The sequence below is a fragment of the Oncorhynchus gorbuscha genome, linkage group LG14 (genome assembly GCF_021184085.1).
Source record: "Oncorhynchus gorbuscha isolate QuinsamMale2020 ecotype Even-year linkage group LG14, OgorEven_v1.0, whole genome shotgun sequence".
In the NCBI taxonomy this organism is placed as follows: domain Eukaryota; kingdom Metazoa; phylum Chordata; class Actinopteri; order Salmoniformes; family Salmonidae; genus Oncorhynchus; species Oncorhynchus gorbuscha.
Window position 1 is genome coordinate 38,043,712 of NC_060186.1, and position 17,460 is coordinate 38,061,171.

Consider the following 17,460-nt stretch of genomic DNA (forward strand, 5'->3'; position numbering starts at 1 on the left):
TTTAGAACAACAGTGTTTACATGGTATATCCAAAAATGTACTATTATGAAAGCAGTGTTTGCCATTTGATGCAAATGCTTCATTCTGACATGTGTTTATGGCATTTTGAATGCATTGTGTTACATTTTGAAGGAGATATGAGGCATTTAGCATTTTGTGTGTGCAGTTTTGGGAATTGTGTGTAGAGTTTTGAAAAAAAGGAGACCGTTTTAAAAAAACAGTTCTATAGCAATGAGGTTTGTGCGGTAGGCTATAGGTCCAATACATTATCCCTGCATATTGGCTGTGCTTGAAATGCCCTGCCAATGTTGTTCTTGTTGTTCTTCTCATACCATTTTGAAATTATATTGAAAAAAAATGTAGGTACAGTACATTGGTAATAGATCATTTGTTGTGTTACTTGTGAAGCACAGCTAAGGAAGCATAGTAATTTGCTTCTGTTTTTATTGGACTGATGGCCTGTATCTAATGGTTGGTCTGAGGGGAGGGAGGGAGCAGTGGTGAGCCAGCCTCTCACATGACTCACCATCCCTCCGCCCTCCCTCAGTCCGCTGAAGTGCAGGAGGAGTGTGTTCAGAGGCTGTCGAATGGTTCCCAAAAAGCTTGATCCACAGTGTTTCCAATGGGGTGAACAGAGAAGGCAGTATGGGTCAGCACCTCATTCTTTGCATTGTTCAGGGTTACTGCCAGATTAGCCTTCTCTCTGAGGATACCAACATACAGACATTGAGGCCAGAATACATTATTGTGGCTAATGTAATGGATTGACGCGTACAAGTTCATGCATTCTGATATGGTAAAAGTAAACGAATAATGTATCGAAAAATCTGTCTCACCTTAAGTGTCAATATCTGTTGCATGTATTTGGCATGAGTAAGGTTAAGCATACTCCCAGTAGATGAGAAAGTTTATTGGTCACGTGCACAGGATACAGGGTGTACACGTTGGGAATTTTAACAAAACACAACAAATGCATTTCTGTAATAGTTAACAATAAGTGTTTACGTTTGAAGACAACTCCGGCATTCTTGTAAAATTAGCATAATGGAAACTTTTTCAAGGTCTATGTATTCTTCTGAATTTATTGCATTGATGCAAATCAGGGTGTATCTTCTTTAACGGTTCGCTAATTATTGAAACATAAAGTGTCAATACATATTTGTCCCCCTGTAATAAACGAACGAAGAAAGTAAAGGAACGTTGCTCATGGGGTTGTGGTGTGTAACCATAGAAACAACCGTCAGCGCTGTCTTGGGGTGGAAGGTTACAGTTCATAGGTTAAGTTTGACGCACGTTTTTGAAGGTGTCATGGCGGAGCTCACTGGCGCTGTGAAAATATTCTGAACTATTATCTGTTCGTTGTGTTTTATAGATTGTAACAGTTGTAACAGTTGTTTCTCATTGACTCTGCCATAGTACCGAGCAAAATGGCATCCACTGCAGCAGGGAAACAGAGGATACCGAAAGTGGCCAAGGTAACAAAACATTTAAAAACAGTTTGCTATCTAACGTTAGCGAACTTGTAAGTTATTGGCTAGCCATGTCTATATGGGCCTAGCCAGGTATCAAGCTTGCTAACCACAACAAGACGTGTCCTTTGTTTTGGTACACATGTAGTTCAATTACTTTTAGCTACTTGCGACGAACGAAAGGTTAGCTAAGCACTGCAAATTCTTGTATTTCGCAAGCTAACGTAACTAACGTTAGCTAGATACACTGACTTGGGTCAGAGTATGTGATGAAGTTAGCTAGTTACGTAATTAGCTAGCGAGTTCGAACTGTTTCCTTTTGGAACATGTACTATGTAGTTAGCTAGTATTATCTCCAATTAATTTCACCCATTCTTAAATTCATGTATTAATTTGTTTTGTGTAGGTGAAAAACAAGGCTCCAGCAGAGGTACAAATCACAGCTGAGCAGTTGCTCAGGGAGGCAAAGGAGAGGGAGCTCGAGCTTCTGCCACCGCCGCCCAAACAGAAAATCACTGATGAAGAAGAGTTGAACGATTACAAGTTGAAGAAGCGGAAGGTAAGACCCCTGTGACAGTGGACACACAGGTTACACTTCACGTTTACTGTTACTTCACTTTTACTCTTGATATTCTGTTGGTCTGCCAGCCTGCCAGTTTCATAATTTCCGATTGTCAGTGAATCCTGTGAAGAATACAGTAAATACATTGATCTAATTTAGATGCATATTGGACTCCTTCTCATAGGGATTTGAAGACAACATCAGAAAGAATCGCACTGTTATCAGCAACTGGATAAAATACGCACAATGGGAGGAGAGCCTGAAAGAAGTCCAGAGGTAAGCTAATGCTTGTCAATTTCACTTTGTGAAGGTGATGATTGTGAACCATACCTATTTGAAATCTGATGTGAATGTTACAGATTAATTTTGACTGGGATACTTGTTGTCTAACCCTCCCGCCCAGGGCTCGCTCTATTTACGAGCGTGCTCTGGATGTAGACCACCGGAACATTGCTCTATGGCTGAAGTATGCCGAGATGGAGATGAAGAACCGGCAAGTGAACCACGCCCGCAACATTTGGGACAGAGCCATCACCATCTTGCCTCGTGTCAACCAGTTCTGGTACTGAACAACTTCACCTCCTAAACCGTTGATATCTGTTTAGAAAACTGTATCTGATTGATGTGGTCACATTAGTGTTTTGATCCTCAATGAATCAGGCTCTTGCAGAATAATGACTAAAGCATGCAGAGTTTACCACCAATGTGCACAATCTTGTTGCGGCTCATCTGTTCTTTTTCTGTTTCCCCCCGTTTCAGGTACAAGTACAGTTACATGGAGGAGATGCTGGGCAACATTGCTGGCTGCAGACAGGTTTTTGAGCGCTGGACAGAGTGGGAACCAGAGGAACAAGCCTGGCATTCCTACATCAACTTCGAGCTGCGCTACAAGGAGGTCGACAAGGCCCGCTCCATCTATGAGAGATATACCCTTTTGATGGGAAGTGCTTGAAACATTTACTTACTATGAGATGTGGTTGCTGTAGAGTGTGTCATTAATTGACAGGTGTTTGATTTTTTTTCTAACCTTTATTAAACCAGGTACGCTAGTTGAGAACAAGTTCTCATTTGCAACTGCAATCTGGCCAAGATAAAGCATAGCAATTCGACACATGCAACAACAGAGTTACACATGGAATAAACAAAACATATAGTCAATAATACAGTAGAAAAAATAAAACAAAAAGTCTATATACAGTGAGTGAAAATGAGGTAAGATAAGGGAGTTAAGGCAATAAATAGGCCATGGTGGTGAAGTAATTACAATATAACAATTAAACACTGGAATGGTAGATGTGCAGGAGATTAATGTGCAAGTAGAGATACTGGGGTGTAAATGAGCAAGATAAATAAATACAGTATGGGGATGAGGTAGATAGATGGGCTGTTTACAGATGGGCTACGTGCAGTGATCTGTGAGCTGCTCTGACTGCTGGTGAGGGAGATATGAGTCTCCAGCTTCAGTGATTTTTGCAGTTCGTTCCAGTCATTGGCAGCAGAGAACTGGAAGGAAAGGTGACCAAAGGAGGAATTGGCTTTGGGGGTGACCAGTGAGATATACCTACTGGAGCGCGTGCTAAGAGTGGGTGGTGCTACGGTAACCAGTGAGCTGAGATAAGGCGGGGCTTTACCTAGCAGAGACTTGTAGCAGTTTAGCAATTGATTACATTTATGATTCATAGCAACCTACTGTAGTGGTATTACCTTCATATTGTCATCATGCCTGTAGAGTGCATCTCTTTTAAAGCTCCTTAACTCCAGTGCACTTGTGATTGTCCACCCTGACGTGAAGAATTGGATCAAGTATGCCCGTTTTGAAGAGAAGCATGGCTACATCGCCCACGGGAGGAAGGTGTTTGAGAGATCAGTGGAGTTCTTTGGCGAGGAGCATGTCAACGAGAACCTCTTTGTGGCCTTCGCCAGATTTGAAGAGAAACAGAAAGAGGTATCTAAATCTGACACTTTGAACCATGTCAGTTTTATTTCCACACATTTATACTGTGGTCAACAGAACACAACACAACTTTTCTCCCCCTTTGTCTCTTAGTTTGAGCGTGTTCGAGTCATCTACAAATACGCCTTGGACAGAATCCCCAAGCATCAGGCTCAGGAGCTCTTCAAATTCTACACAGTATTTGAGAAGAAGTTTGGAGACCGGAGGGGAATTGAGGATGTTATCGTCAGCAAGCGGAGATTTCAGTATGAGGAGGAAGTCAAGGTACGTTCAATTGAACCTGTAAAAATGTGCAACGATTTCACTCCAAATAAACCATTAAAACACTGTTATGGTTCAACATTTCATACCCCTAATTGCTTTCCATTGGATTGTGTTTTGTTTCCTGTGTAGGCAAGCCCACACAATTACGACGCTTGGTTTGATTACCTACGCCTGGTGGAGAGTGATGCGGATCCTGACACTGCCAGAGAGGTGTATGAGAGAGCCATCGCCAACATCCCTCCTATACAGGAGAAGAGGCACTGGAGAAGATACATTTACCTGTGGATAAACTATGCTTTATATGAAGAACTGGAGGTCAAGGTAAGCCTGCTTCCTCTGTGTGTTTTATGGAATGGCTATAATTCTCACATTGCTATGTGTGACATTGTGCACTGTGGATTTCAGTGCTTATTTTGTTGAATTGGCAGGACCCGGAGAGAACAAGACAGGTGTACCAGGCATGTCTGGATCTCATCCCTCACAAAAAGGTATTGGCAGTTTGCAATCAGTGGCATGTCCTTTCTGAAATGGGACATAAACATGAATCATCAACAAATTATCATATTTATTACTTTGCATCCTTCCTCATAGTTCACATTTGCCAAGATTTGGCTACTCTACGGACAGTTTGAAATCCGCCAGAAGAACCTTCAAGCTGCCAGGCGAGGCTTGGTAAGGTCCCTACTGATTGCTGAAGATGTATGTTTTTCATTGTATCAAAACTTCTCTCTAATTTGGGCTTCTTCCTCTCCCCCAGGGCACAGCCATTGGTAAATGTCCAAAAAACAAGCTGTTCAAGGGCTACATTGAGCTGGAGCTGCAGCTCCGAGAGTTTGACCGATGCAGAAAGCTCTACGAGAAGTACCTGGAGTTTTCCCCAGAGAACTGCACCACCTGGATCAAGTTCTCTGAGCTGGAGACCATTCTAGGAGACACAGAGAGGGCCCGGGCCATCTTCGAGCTGGCCATCGGACAGCCACGACTAGACATGCCAGAGGTCAGGCTCAAACGCTCACCCAGGGCATTTACTCAGTATTGACGTTCCACCGTCTGTCGTTTAGCAGGTCTGAAGACGCCCCTCAAGTGAGAAGTGTTGTCGTGGAAATGTAATGAAGGTACCTCTGAACAGTATTTTACTTTAATATATTCCATTTCCTTTTTAATCTTAGGTGTTGTGGAAGTCCTACATCGACTTTGAAATTGAGCAGGAAGAGTTTGACAACACCAGGGGCCTCTACCAGAGACTTTTGCAGCGCACACAGCACGTAAAGGTGAGAGCTGTCCCTTTAACCTTGAAGTGACCGTCTGGCTACCAACAGTCCCATGCTACAACTCACTTGCCAAACACTCACTGTGGCGCAGCAACTTCTCAAACATTTACTCGTTCATTGTGTAATTTAGCTAAATGTTACCTGCAGGTCTGGATCAGCTATGCCCAGTATGAGCTGTCCATCGATACCTCGGACCGGCTGCAGAGGTGTAGGGGGATCTTTGAGGAGGGCAACAAGGGCCTGAGAAGCTGTGAGGAGAAGGAGGAGCGCCTGATGTTGTTGGAGTCGTGGAAGGAGTTTGAGCAGGAGTTTGGTTCGGACACGACCAGGGAGAGGGTCAAGAAACTGCTGCCGGAGAAGGTGAAGAAGAGGAGAAAGCTCACAGCAGAGGACGGGGTAAGTGTTGTTTCCTTTGGTCATACCAATCCAATATCAATTCATTACCCTTGTTTGTCTTACCGAGTACTTCAACTCCTTCACGGAGTTGAGAGCAGAATATAGTTTTTCAAATCTCTGACTCGTTATGCGTCGACACTTAAAAAATGTCTATTCTAAAACCCTTACTGTGTACCTATGTTTTGTCCTCTTGTTGCATGCTTTTCTTCGTTTGCTGAAATCCATACTTTTTAATTAAACATTAATCAAATACAGACAGACTGTTTCCTTGTTGAGATACAATTGGCACATGCGTATTCAAACTGGTTTCCACTAGCTTCTATAGCCACAGTCAAATTCCACAGCCACAACCTGGGCTACAAAAATGTGCCTTTTAATTTGGGTTAGGCATAAGGTTAGCAGTGTGGTTAAGTTTTAAAATAAAATTTGAATAAGAAATTATAGAAATGGGTGGGTTTTATGACTGTGGCTATAGAAGCTAGTGATAACCTTCCATGCTAAGTTGCCATCTTTAGAGCAGCAGTGATGAAACAGTCAGTGGTTGTATTTAACATTTTATAAAAAAGTATGGATTTCAGCAAAGGCGTGCAAAAACATAGGTACGCAGTAAAGGGTTTAAGAATTTGCATTTTTGAATTATCGATGCATATTGAGTCAGCGGTTAGTTGAAGTCAAGGTACTCAGCAAGTTTGTCATGATGTGGTTTGATTGATCATTTACTTTTCATTTTGATTCAACAGTCGGATGCAGGGTGGGAGGAGTACTACGACTATATCTTCCCTGAGGATGCAGCCAACCAGCCCAACCTCAAGCTGCTCGCCATGGCCAAGATGTGGAAGAGGCAGCAACAAGAAGAAGACGACGACGACGACGACGAGGAGGAGGAAGAAGATGAGGAAGGCGAAAACAATGGAGGACTGGATAGAGGTAGTGGCAAAGAAATGGAGGAAGATAACAGAAGAGTGGAGAGCGATGGAGATGAAAAAATGGATGGAGAAGAAAATGGAAGAGGGGAGAGTAGAGACAAAGAAATGGAGGAAGAAGTTAACAGAAGAGTGGAGAGAGATGGAGAAGAAAATGGAAGAGGGGAGAGGAGTAGAGACAAAGAAATGTCCGAAGACTCTGCATCACCATCAGAAAATCCTATGGTCAGTGAGCCTATGCCTGAAAAAGACTCCAAAGAGAGCACATATGATGACAGCGATGATTCTGATGAAAGCAGCAGCAGCAGCAGCAGCAGCAGTAGTAGTGGCAGCAGCGGTAGTGATCGTGACAAAGATGGCAGTGAGAAACAGCCCAGGAAGAGCAAAAAGGATTCAGTGAATGATTAGCTTGTCTGGGAAAATGTTTCACTCATGACAAGTTGAGTACCTCATCAGGTAATTTCTAGTGCTTTTTTTTTTACAAACATCTTTTATTAATGTGAATTCATATTCCATGTTTTAGTTACTGTAGTGCAATGACAATGTAAATAAATAAACACTGATATCCATTTTATTTATTTTTTTATTTTAAAAAATGAACCATAATCGATTGTTGTGACAAAGCAGCAGGTCCCTGGGTGAGTCAAGTAAGTAGATCATTTATTGAATTTGAATGAGTCCTTTCATTTCCATATAGCTCCAAACAGTGACTGACTCATTGGCAAAAAAAATCTTAGTTTCGCAAAGGACCAGTTATTGGATAATTCAAAATGATGTACAATGATATTCTGTCAGCTTTCACACATCACACCCTCAAAACTAGTCCTAATCACACTTCACCAATGCAGACGAGAGAAATATAAAAGTGTCCGTGTTCCGCCGTCTATTCTATATCTTCTGGTCTGACAGGATGTGGTATAGGAACTATGGATTTCTTCTCTGTGTCGCTCGACAAGGCTTTCCTCATATCTACAAAGAGTGAGCACATGTCAACAAAAATGATTGAGCTACAGTAATGTTTACATTGATTTGAAGGGGTTCATCTTACCATAGGCGTCTTCATCCGGTTCTCCGTTGCTAGCAGAATAGTACTCTATCACGGTTCTGTACACGCTGTAGCCTAGCTGTTTGTACATGTTCACCGCCACTTGATTGGAGACTCGAACAAACAGGTCAACAAAGAACCCGCCCTTCCTAAAACAGTGAGACATGACAGATTAGAATAAGCCAAGAAGTATGCTAGATAACATGGTCATGTTCAGTAGGGTGCACTACAGCAAAACGGTTTGAAACACAAAACAAGGGTTTATCATTTGTATTCCCACCAAATTACACTGATCTTAGTAAAAGTCAGACCCACCTTTCTGAGATCTCCTCCAGCATCTCCATAAGCTTGGCTGCCAGTCCCAGTCGTCTGAACTCTGGGGCCACTGAGAGAGCTGTGACGTGCCCATGCCACTCTTCTCGCGCCACTGATCCCTCCGCCTTTCCCATGACTGCAAGGACAAAGTCAGAAGTGTCATTTTGATGGAGGCCATCCACAGTGTATGCTATTGCAATTTCTCCAAAGCAATCATCATATAGGATGGTACATATGACATGTACTTACTGTAACCCATCAATTCTCCACCAGGGGCCTCTGCAACAATGAAGTACTCAGGCCAGTGGGCCAGGTACTGTAGGTAAAATGGGATTCCATACTGTAAAAGAAAGTTAAGGACTGCTTGTCTTCTAATATAACAAGACAAAGCCTACATTATCTGGGGTTTCCATGCATAGATAGACAGGTGGTATATTATTACAATGCCGGGGTTCAATTTGTACGTGTGAAAGGATACAGTCTCTGTTAATGGATCCAGGTTGCTGTGAAGGTAGAAACAAAGTTTTGAGATGTTTCATGCATTCAATGCAATGACCCTGACGACGAGGGGCAGCAGACTTCAGTTTACTGTATTTATGCCTAGCTAGCCACCTTTGAAAGAGAGAGCCAGCTAGTGAGCTATTGTCCACACATTCCAAATACGGTATCTTTTAGCAACAGAGTTGACTCGTTTATTAAGATAGCGTCTATGCATATCTCTGTATGGCCAAATAATTAGCTTCTGGCTAGCTAGTTATACTTGCAACTAGCCAACAAGCAAAATGCTATTGGTATGGTCCACTAAAACATAGGTATTGTGTAGCTAGAAGGTTAGCCTATCAACGGTATTAAAAACAAATCGAAATGAACTCACATGTTGTTGAACTTGAACAAATCATCGCACGTAAAAGCTCGTAACGTTGTCATTTTCGCTGACCATTCAACTTTAGCGTCGACCAAAACGTCGATGCCCTCTATCGTTAGGGAGGTGTCATTGACTGATTTACTGCCATCTTCCGTTTGACTGAGGAATAGCAGGCTAGAATACACAAGATATTTCGATGATGTGTGTGACCTATCTAATCAAGTTTTGTATGGGAAAGTTTAGATATTAATCCATTACTTTGCAATAGTGAATTCACAAGCAAATGGATGGCTGACTTATACTTGATACTGTAGTAGTGTCCGATCCAATTAAAATACATTCATTAGGTGGCAATATAAAAACCAGTAGCTAGCTGTTCCTCCATGAAAAACGAATACCTGGGTAAGTAGCCTATGAGGAAAAAAAGACATGCATCTAATTGCAGTAACTGAACTACACATTTCCAAACAAAAATATTGATTGAAGAAGAACATGTTTTAGGAAAGAAAGGTTTTAAGTGAGGTGTTTTTTTCCTTTGATATGGTTGGTGGAGAGCATCATATGTATTCTCTGGGGACAGAGTAGGTGGAGTTACTTTTGAACATGTGTGAAGACTGTCACTGAAAGGACTTGGTTCCATTGATCAGTGATGCATTAACAACACACCAAAGTGCAAATGGAGTGGTTTCAAGTGCTGGGATTTCTTGGATTATTTGTTGTTTTCAGTGGAGCCCAGAACACACCAAGGTATGGGGAAAAAATGGTACTTCAAAAGTATTCTAGACAAATGTATTTGCAATCCTATACTTTTTCCATTATCAAAGCTCGTTATCGAAGATCCTCTACATTTGTTGTTATAGAGGAATAAAAAAAATAATTGCCTCCCTTATTTTCAAAGTTCTCTATCCTCTTTTCTTTCAGGCCCAGCATGGCCCCCAGCCCTTCATACCTGATCTCTGTTCCGAGGGTCCTAGGGCCTGGTGTCCCCTTCACACTATCAGTCACTATCCTCACCAAGGCGGTGGAAGTCCAAGTCGTTACTGAGATTGTTAATGGTAATAATACTGTTGTCACAGAAACAACCACAATTCAAGGAGGTAAGACATTATTTTAAACTCAACTTTTCATATTTCTATAACTGTTTATACGCTAAATGTTTGCTTGAATTTTGTTTCACACGCCAAGCAGCAACCTTGACATTTCGCTAAAATGATGTTGTATGATTATCAGTGCTTTAACTCAATTGATTATGGCTCAGTCGATGATAAACATCCCTGTTTCTTTATGCCATTTTCTTCATACCAGGTTCGACTGAGCTGCTGGTTCTTTCACCGGTAAGAATGTATTTTTCTGAAAAGCTTATAGAATATAAAAACAATTCATGAAATAAAAGTAGCAATTAGATGCCAAAACTATCATCTATACATGGTATGAATGAAGATACACATTTACATGTTATAGTGGCAGTCATGTTGTTATCATTTTGGTTACTTGAGTTGTAATTCCCCCTTTCAAAGTAGAGACAGTATTTTTATAGTATGTGCTGTTGATCACAGTATTGTTGGTCACAGGCACATAGAAAATCCCTCTTCAGTGTTGATATTCAACTCTGAGGTTCCTAGCATTAAAAAAAGGGTTATTATAAACCACCACAAACATGACAAAGTAAGTCGCGTTCGAAATATCAGCGTCCACCATTGTGTCTGAGATAACAGTACACCTTAGCCTTGACTCGTGTCTGTCAGAATACTGGAATACTTCTTCTTCCTGACCCTCTTTGACCTTTGACCTATTCTGCTACCCCCCCCCCTCTACAGATCCCCGACTGTGAACTGAGCTATTGCCACCCCTACACGTTGGTGGTCAAGGGCTATGTCGGGATGGGCAATATGGTGTTCACCAACTCTACGGTCCTGCGTTTTAACCCCAAAAGCTCATCCACGTTTATTCAGACAGACAAGGCCAACTACAGGCCTGGGCAGGTTGTGAAGATCCGGGCAGTGTCCATTTACCCAGATGGCAAGCCATATAAGGGCAAGATAGATATTATCATTAAGGTGTGTGTTACTGTTACCATGTCAAGTGGGTATTGTATGAACATTCAGTGTGGAAGTGATAGCAGGTGGATGGAATGGAAACTTGAGATATGAAACTATGATGGCCAGTTGATCATTCTCATTTCCTTTTATGAACGCTGTGAGCCAGGATCCTAAGGCAAACATGATCCGGCAGTGGTTGTCATTGGACAGTGTTCTGGGTGTTCTGTCCAAAGAGTTTCAGCTGTCTAAGAATCCATCCCTTGGCAAGTGGACCATTGTGACTTCTGTCAATGTAAGTCCTCTTAAAATTTGAAGGACTATGCTAACGTTTTGCTGCTCAAAACATTGAGTGGTTATTATAGCTTTATTAAGGCTTTTCAGGGTTATGCAGGCTATATATTTCATCTTGGCGATATTTCATCTCGTTAACAGATGGCCTTGGGGCTTGAATGTGTTTTTTGTCTGCAAATCTTCAGGAATAATTGACACTAAATACTCATAATAAATGAGTGTTATTTAAAAAATGTGTCTTCACTGAAACGTGTCTTCTGCGAACTATTACACAAAGACAGCCTCCCTCATGTTGTTTTAATCAAGGGAGAGTAGATAACTACAACAAAACTGTCCAGACATTTTTAAAGTCTTCCTGTAGGAGGGCTAGAAACAAGCAGTACATAGTTCATTGTGCTGAAATGTGGTCGGTCACCTCTCACATTTTCTCTCTGTCTTGCAGGAAGTTGTGAGTGAAAACCAATTCAACGTGGAACATTATGGTAAGATCGCTTTCATCAACGTTACATCATTGTTAAACTTAGGGCTCCTGTACCTTTTCCATACGTTCTGGTTCCTCCCTATATTGTTCAGAACAAAGGTAAATGACCCACCAGGGGATACTCACTGATGCTCTCTCATTTTGAACATGACTAAAGCTGAACTATTTACTCAGACATTCAACTAGAGCTAATAAGCTATACATTTCCCATTTACATAAGCCAAACACATTCAATAAGGTACATTTAGATTGGTACATAGCATTTACTTATTGTGTACTTCAATATACACGACATAATACAAAAGTATGTGGTCACCCCTTCAAATGAGTGGATTTGGCTAATTCAGCCACACCCGTTGCTGATTCAAGCCCACAGCCATGCAATCTCAATAGACAAGCATTGGCATTAGAATGGCCTTACTGAAGAGCTCAGTGACTTTCAACCTGGCACTGTCATAGGACGCCACCTTTCCAACAAGTCAGTTCATCAAGTTTCTGCCCTGCTAGAGCTGCCCCAGTCAACTGTAAGTGCTGTTATTGTGAAGTGGAAATGTTTAGGACCAACAACGGCTGCCGTGAAGTGGTAGGCCACACAAGCTAACAGAACGGGACCGCCGAGTACTGAAGCGCTTCACGTGTAAAAATCGCCTGTCCTCAGTTGCAAGACTCACTACCGAGTTCCAACCTGCCTCTGGAAGCAACATCAGCACAATAACTATTCATCGGGAGCTTCATGAAAGGGGTTTCCATGGCCAAGCAGCTGCACACAAGCCTAAGATCACCATGCGCAATGCCAAGCGTTGGCTGGAGTGGACTAAAGCTCAGCAACATTGGACTCGAGCAGTGGAAATGCGTTCTCGGGAGTGATGAATCACGCTTCACCATCTGGCAGTCCGACAGATGATTCTGGGTTTGGCGGATGCCAGGAGAATGCTACCTACCCAAATGCATAGTGCCAACTGTAAAGTTTGGTGGAGGAGGAATAATGGTCTGGGGCTGTTTTTCATGGGTCGGATTAGGCCCCCTAGTCCAGTGAAGGGAAATCTTAATGCTACAGTATACAATGACACTCTACGATTCTGTACTTCCAACTTTGTGGCAAGAGTTTGGGGAAGGCCCTTTCATGTTTCAGCATGAAAATGCCCTCATGCACAAAGCTAGGTCCATACGGAAATGGTTTGTCGAAATTGGTGTGGAAGAACTTGACTGGCCTGCACAGAGCCCTGACCTTAACCCAATCAAACACCTTTGGGATGATTTGGAATACCGACTGCGAGCCAGGCCTAAATGCCCAACATCAGTACCCGACCTCACTAATGATCTTATGGCTGAATGGAAGCAAGTCCCCCCAGCAATGTTCCAACATCTAGTGGAAAGCCTTCCCAGAAGAGTGGAGGCTGTTATAGCAGCAAAGGGGGGACCAATGCCCATGATTTTGGAATGAGATTTTCGACGAGCAGGTTTTCCACATACTTTTGGTCATGTAGTGTATCTTGAATAAAAATAAACATTTGGAAAGCTTTTGCTGAGGTTTGTGTGTGATTGTAATCGATTTCAATGAATGTTCTTTGTGTTTGTTTCAGTGCTGCCCAGGTTTGAGGTGTGGATAGAGGCTCCCAGTGTCCTTCATCATGATGATACTCTCAGGGGCGTGGTCACTGCTAAGTAAATCAGTTTGATAACGTTTCACCTTATGGTTTGAACAAGGCTATGTGTTTTGTGCACACATACTTGAAGAAATAATGTCTTATAAGCCCATATGGGCTGGGTGCGAAATGGTGTATAACACTGAAAATTAAATCAAAACGATTTGGTTCCGATCATTTGAAGCTCCCACTGCAGCAAGAGGGATTGTAAATCTACTCTCTCTCTCTCACAGATACATGTATGGGAAGCCTGTACGAGGTCACATGAACATAACCTACTTGCATCGTTTTCATGACATCGGTGTGAGTTCTGATGATTATAAAGAGGCAAGTTTGCCCCCCGCCCCCCTCCCAAATGTAATTTGTAGTTTTAGTCTTATGAATCACATAAGGGATCCTGTTGGCATTTGAATGACATTCATGAAACCTGAAGTGGAGATCTCTAAAAGATGATTAATTGTTTGTCATCTTTCTACAGATTTACGGCTCGACGGAGTTCTCTTTTGATGTGCCTGACTACCAGGTCATGTATAAACGATCTGCAGACAACATGTATGAGGATTATGAGAACGATGAGTTTCTTACCATCATAGTTTATGTCACAGAGTCCCTGACAGGTAATCATACAGTTATTTTCAAACCCTATAAGTTAGATTCTGTACACTCATTTCTTATTGAGAATGAAGAATAACGCTCTCATTCAGAGTCGACTGTTACTGATCTATAGAATCTGTTGTTTGTTGATCTTTAAGGACTGACCTATCACAGCACTATGGAGGTGGGTGTGGTAAAATGTAGGTATGACCTTGCCTTCCGTGGATACCCCAGCTATATAAAGCCCTCTTTGAACTTTACCGCTGAGGTAAGCAAAATTACAAGTCTATAGAGTATTGTTCAGTTGCGTGGGTGTGGAAATAAATGTTCATCTTTCCATGACCAAATATATTGGCGCAGCTCTGACAAAAGTAGGTTAAGTAGCTTTTTCACATTTTGTATTATTGCACCTGTTTTCATGCAGTGATGCATGAGTAGGGCATATCATGGTTTCAGACTACCTCATATCAATGCCATGGAAACAAACGTACTACTATAAGTGTTTGTGCCATACCCAGGACCTACAGAATGCTGTACGACTCCAATTCTAATCACAGAAAACATTAGAAGTCATTATGATCTTTGGAGTATGGATGTCATGTCCTGAAACAAGTTTAGTTACAAACCCCTTGTTCTTGCAGCTGAAAATATCCACGTACAACAAGTGGCCCCTGACTCGAGAGGATCAGGGGAAGACTGTTACAATCTCCGTAACACAGCAAAGGCACAGTCCATGGAGCTGGAAGTTGGACGACTTGGGGTTAATGCTGCCTCGTGTGCTGCTGAACTCTACTGGTCCTGGCCTCCCTCCAATGCCAGATGAGATACCAGTCCAGACAATGGTTTTACCTGTACCTGCAGACGGGGTCATCCCCATTCACATACAGCTCTCAGATAAGGTGGCAACACTCACTGTAGATGTAAGTGGCAATTTCAAAATGACTGTTTCAAAATCACTGCCAACTTCCAACAATGTACAGTATCTCTCTTTGTATTGTACTGTACCTGGGTTAGGTACCGCAGTACGTGGTCAAAATAAAGATATGATCATTTGTGATAATATTTCATATTTTTTAGGCTTCATTCAAGGACTGCTATAAGATGCTACAGGTCTATAGCAGCTACAAGTCCCCCAGTAAATCGTACCTGCAGATCCAGAAGTCCCGTTCAACTCCACAGGTAAATCTCACAGGGATGGTTAAGACATCCATTGATTAAATACATGTTACCAAATGAATTTGTCCCTCCTAGGAGATTGAAGGAAGTCATGCTGAGACTGAGGCCCTAGATGTCATAGATGTGTGAGATGCTTTAGGCTTGAGCACCTTGTGCTAAAAAATGGACCATTTCATAAATGCTAGCAACATGGCGAGATCCTCGTGATATATTTACTCTAAGTGATAAACCAAACTTTGGTTTTCTGAAGGTTGATGTCCCACTCCAGTTGACACTGCAGAGCAATTTCCCATTGAAAGAGTTTCACTACCTGGTAAGTACCTCAAGCAGTTTACCTGCCATATAACGATACCTTACATTTACATTACATTTAAGTCATTTAGCAGACGCTCTTATCCAGAGCGACTTACAAATTGGTGCATTCACCTTATGACATCGAGTGGAACAGTCACTTTACAATAGTGCATCTAAATCTTAAAGGGGGGGGTGAGAGGGATTACTTATCCTATCCTAGGTATTCCTTAAAGAGGTGGGGTTTCAGGTGTCTCCGGAAGGTGGTGATTGACTCCGCTGTCCTGGCGTCGTGAGGGAGTTTGTTCCACCATTGGGGGGCCAGAGCAGCGAACAGTTTTGACTGGGCTGAGCGGGAGCTGTACTTCCTCAGTGGTAGGGAGGCGAGCAGGCCAGAGGTGGATGAACGCAGTGCCCTTGTTTGGGTGTAGGGCCTGATCAGAGCCTGGAGGTACTGAGGTGCCGTTCCCCTCACAGCTCCGTAGGCAAGCACCATGGTCTTGTAGCGGATGCGAGCTTCAACTGGAAGCCAGTGGAGAGAACGGAGGAGCGGGGTGACGTGAGAGAACTTGGGAAGGTTGAACACCAGACGGGCTGCGGCGTTCTGGATGAGTTGAAGGGGTTTAATGGCACAGGCAGGGAGCCCAGCCAACAGCGAGTTGCAGTAATCCAGACGGGAGATGACAAGTTCCTGGATTAGGACCTGCGCCGCTTCCTGTGTGAGGCAGGGTTGTACTCTGCGGATGTTGTAGAGCATGAACCTACAGGAACGGGCCACCGCCTTGATGTTGGTTGAGAACGACAGGGTGTTGTCCAGGATCACGCCAAGGTTCTTAGCGCTCTGGGAGGAGGACACAATGGAGTTGTCAACCGTGATGGCGAGATCATGGAACGGGCAGTCCTTCCCCGGGAGGAAGAGCAGCTCCGTCTTGCCGAAGTTCAGCTTGAGGTGGTGATCCGTCATCCACACTGATATGTCTGCCAGACATGCAGAGATGCGATTCGCCACCTGGTCATCAGAAGGGGGAAAGGAGAAGATTAATTGTGTGTCGTCTGCATAGCAATGATAGGAGAGACCATGTGAGGTTATGACAGAGCCAAGTGACTTGGTGTATAGCGAGAATAGGAGAGGGCCTAGAACAGAGCCCTGGGGGACACCAGTGGTGAGAGCGCGTGGTGAGGAGACAGATTCTCGCCACGCCACCTGGTAGGAGCGACCTGTCAGGTAGGACGCAATCCAAGCGTGGGCCGCGCCGGAGATGCCCAACTCGGAGAGGGTGGAGAGGAGGATCTGATGGTTCACAGTTTCGAAGGCAGCCAATAGGTCTAGAAGGATGAGAGCAGAGGAGAGAGAGTTAGCTTTAGCGGTGCGGAGCGCCTCCGTGATACAGAGAAGAGCAGTCTCAGTTGAATGACTAGTCTTGAAACCTGACTGATTTGGATCAAGAAGGTCATTCTGAGAGAGATAGCGGGAGAGCTGGCCAAGGACGGCACGTTCAAGAGTTTTGGAGAGAAAAGAAAGAAGGGATACTGGTCTGTAGTTGTTGACATCGGAGGGATCGAGTGTAGGTTTTTTCAGAAGGGGTGCAACTCTCGCTCTCTTGAAGACGGAAGGGACGTAGCCAGCGGTCAGGGATGAGTTGATGAGCGAGGTGAGGTAAGGGAGAAGGTCTCCGGAAATGGTCTGGAGAAGAGAGGAGGGGATAGGATCAAGCGGGCAGGTTGTTGGGCGGCCGGCCGTCACAAGACGCGAGATTTCATCTGGAGAGAGAGGGGAGAAAGAGGTCAGAGCACAGGGTAGGGCAGTGTGAGCAGAACCAGCGGTGTCGTTTGACTTAGCAAACGAGGATCGGATGTCTTCGACCTTCTTTTCAAAAT

General features: G+C 43.3%; 3 protein-coding genes across 4 annotated transcripts in view; 2 read left to right on the forward strand and 1 right to left on the reverse strand.

Annotated features, from left to right (window-relative positions):
• Window positions 1-630: 630 nt before the first annotated feature.
• On the forward strand, window positions 631-7,408 carry LOC123994895 (crooked neck-like protein 1). Of its 2 annotated transcripts, XM_046297969.1 has the most exons (16): window positions 631-649; window positions 1,417-1,475; window positions 1,876-2,028; window positions 2,216-2,307; window positions 2,435-2,593; window positions 2,791-2,957; window positions 3,798-3,976; window positions 4,079-4,249; window positions 4,379-4,570; window positions 4,678-4,737; window positions 4,841-4,921; window positions 5,007-5,246; window positions 5,419-5,520; window positions 5,668-5,916; window positions 6,657-6,888; window positions 6,982-7,408. In XM_046297969.1, the coding sequence occupies exons 1-16, from the start codon at window positions 646-648 to the stop codon at window positions 7,245-7,247; spliced, it is 2,406 nt and encodes an 801-aa protein (XP_046153925.1). In that variant the 5' UTR covers window positions 631-645; the 3' UTR covers window positions 7,248-7,408. The 2 variants fall into 2 exon arrangements, with proteins under 2 accessions (XP_046153925.1, XP_046153924.1); XM_046297968.1 differs by having other exon boundaries at window positions 632-649; window positions 6,657-7,408.
• LOC123994896 (N-alpha-acetyltransferase 20-like) lies at window positions 7,405-9,194 on the reverse strand. Its single transcript, XM_046297970.1, has 6 exons — window positions 9,074-9,194; window positions 8,678-8,702; window positions 8,449-8,539; window positions 8,200-8,335; window positions 7,888-8,033; window positions 7,405-7,808 (listed from the first exon to the last, which is right to left on the reverse strand). The coding sequence occupies exons 1-6, from the start codon at window positions 9,124-9,126 to the stop codon at window positions 7,723-7,725; spliced, it is 537 nt and encodes a 178-aa protein (XP_046153926.1). The 5' UTR covers window positions 9,127-9,194; the 3' UTR covers window positions 7,405-7,722.
• A 475-nt stretch (window positions 9,195-9,669) lies between these two features.
• Window positions 9,670-17,460, forward strand: part of cd109 (CD109 molecule) — a 23,067-nt gene continuing 15,276 nt past the window's right edge. Inside the window, exons 1-13 of the mRNA XM_046299164.1 lie at window positions 9,670-9,811; window positions 9,986-10,161; window positions 10,370-10,398; window positions 10,882-11,121; window positions 11,270-11,395; window positions 11,837-11,876; window positions 13,459-13,540; window positions 13,755-13,848; window positions 14,000-14,138; window positions 14,274-14,383; window positions 14,757-15,035; window positions 15,193-15,294; window positions 15,542-15,604. Coding sequence (XP_046155120.1) covers window positions 9,741-9,811; window positions 9,986-10,161; window positions 10,370-10,398; window positions 10,882-11,121; window positions 11,270-11,395; window positions 11,837-11,876; window positions 13,459-13,540; window positions 13,755-13,848; window positions 14,000-14,138; window positions 14,274-14,383; window positions 14,757-15,035; window positions 15,193-15,294; window positions 15,542-15,604 — 1,551 coding nt within the window. The 5' untranslated portion in view covers window positions 9,670-9,740. The remainder of the gene's footprint in view (window positions 9,812-9,985; window positions 10,162-10,369; window positions 10,399-10,881; window positions 11,122-11,269; window positions 11,396-11,836; window positions 11,877-13,458; window positions 13,541-13,754; window positions 13,849-13,999; window positions 14,139-14,273; window positions 14,384-14,756; window positions 15,036-15,192; window positions 15,295-15,541; window positions 15,605-17,460) is intronic.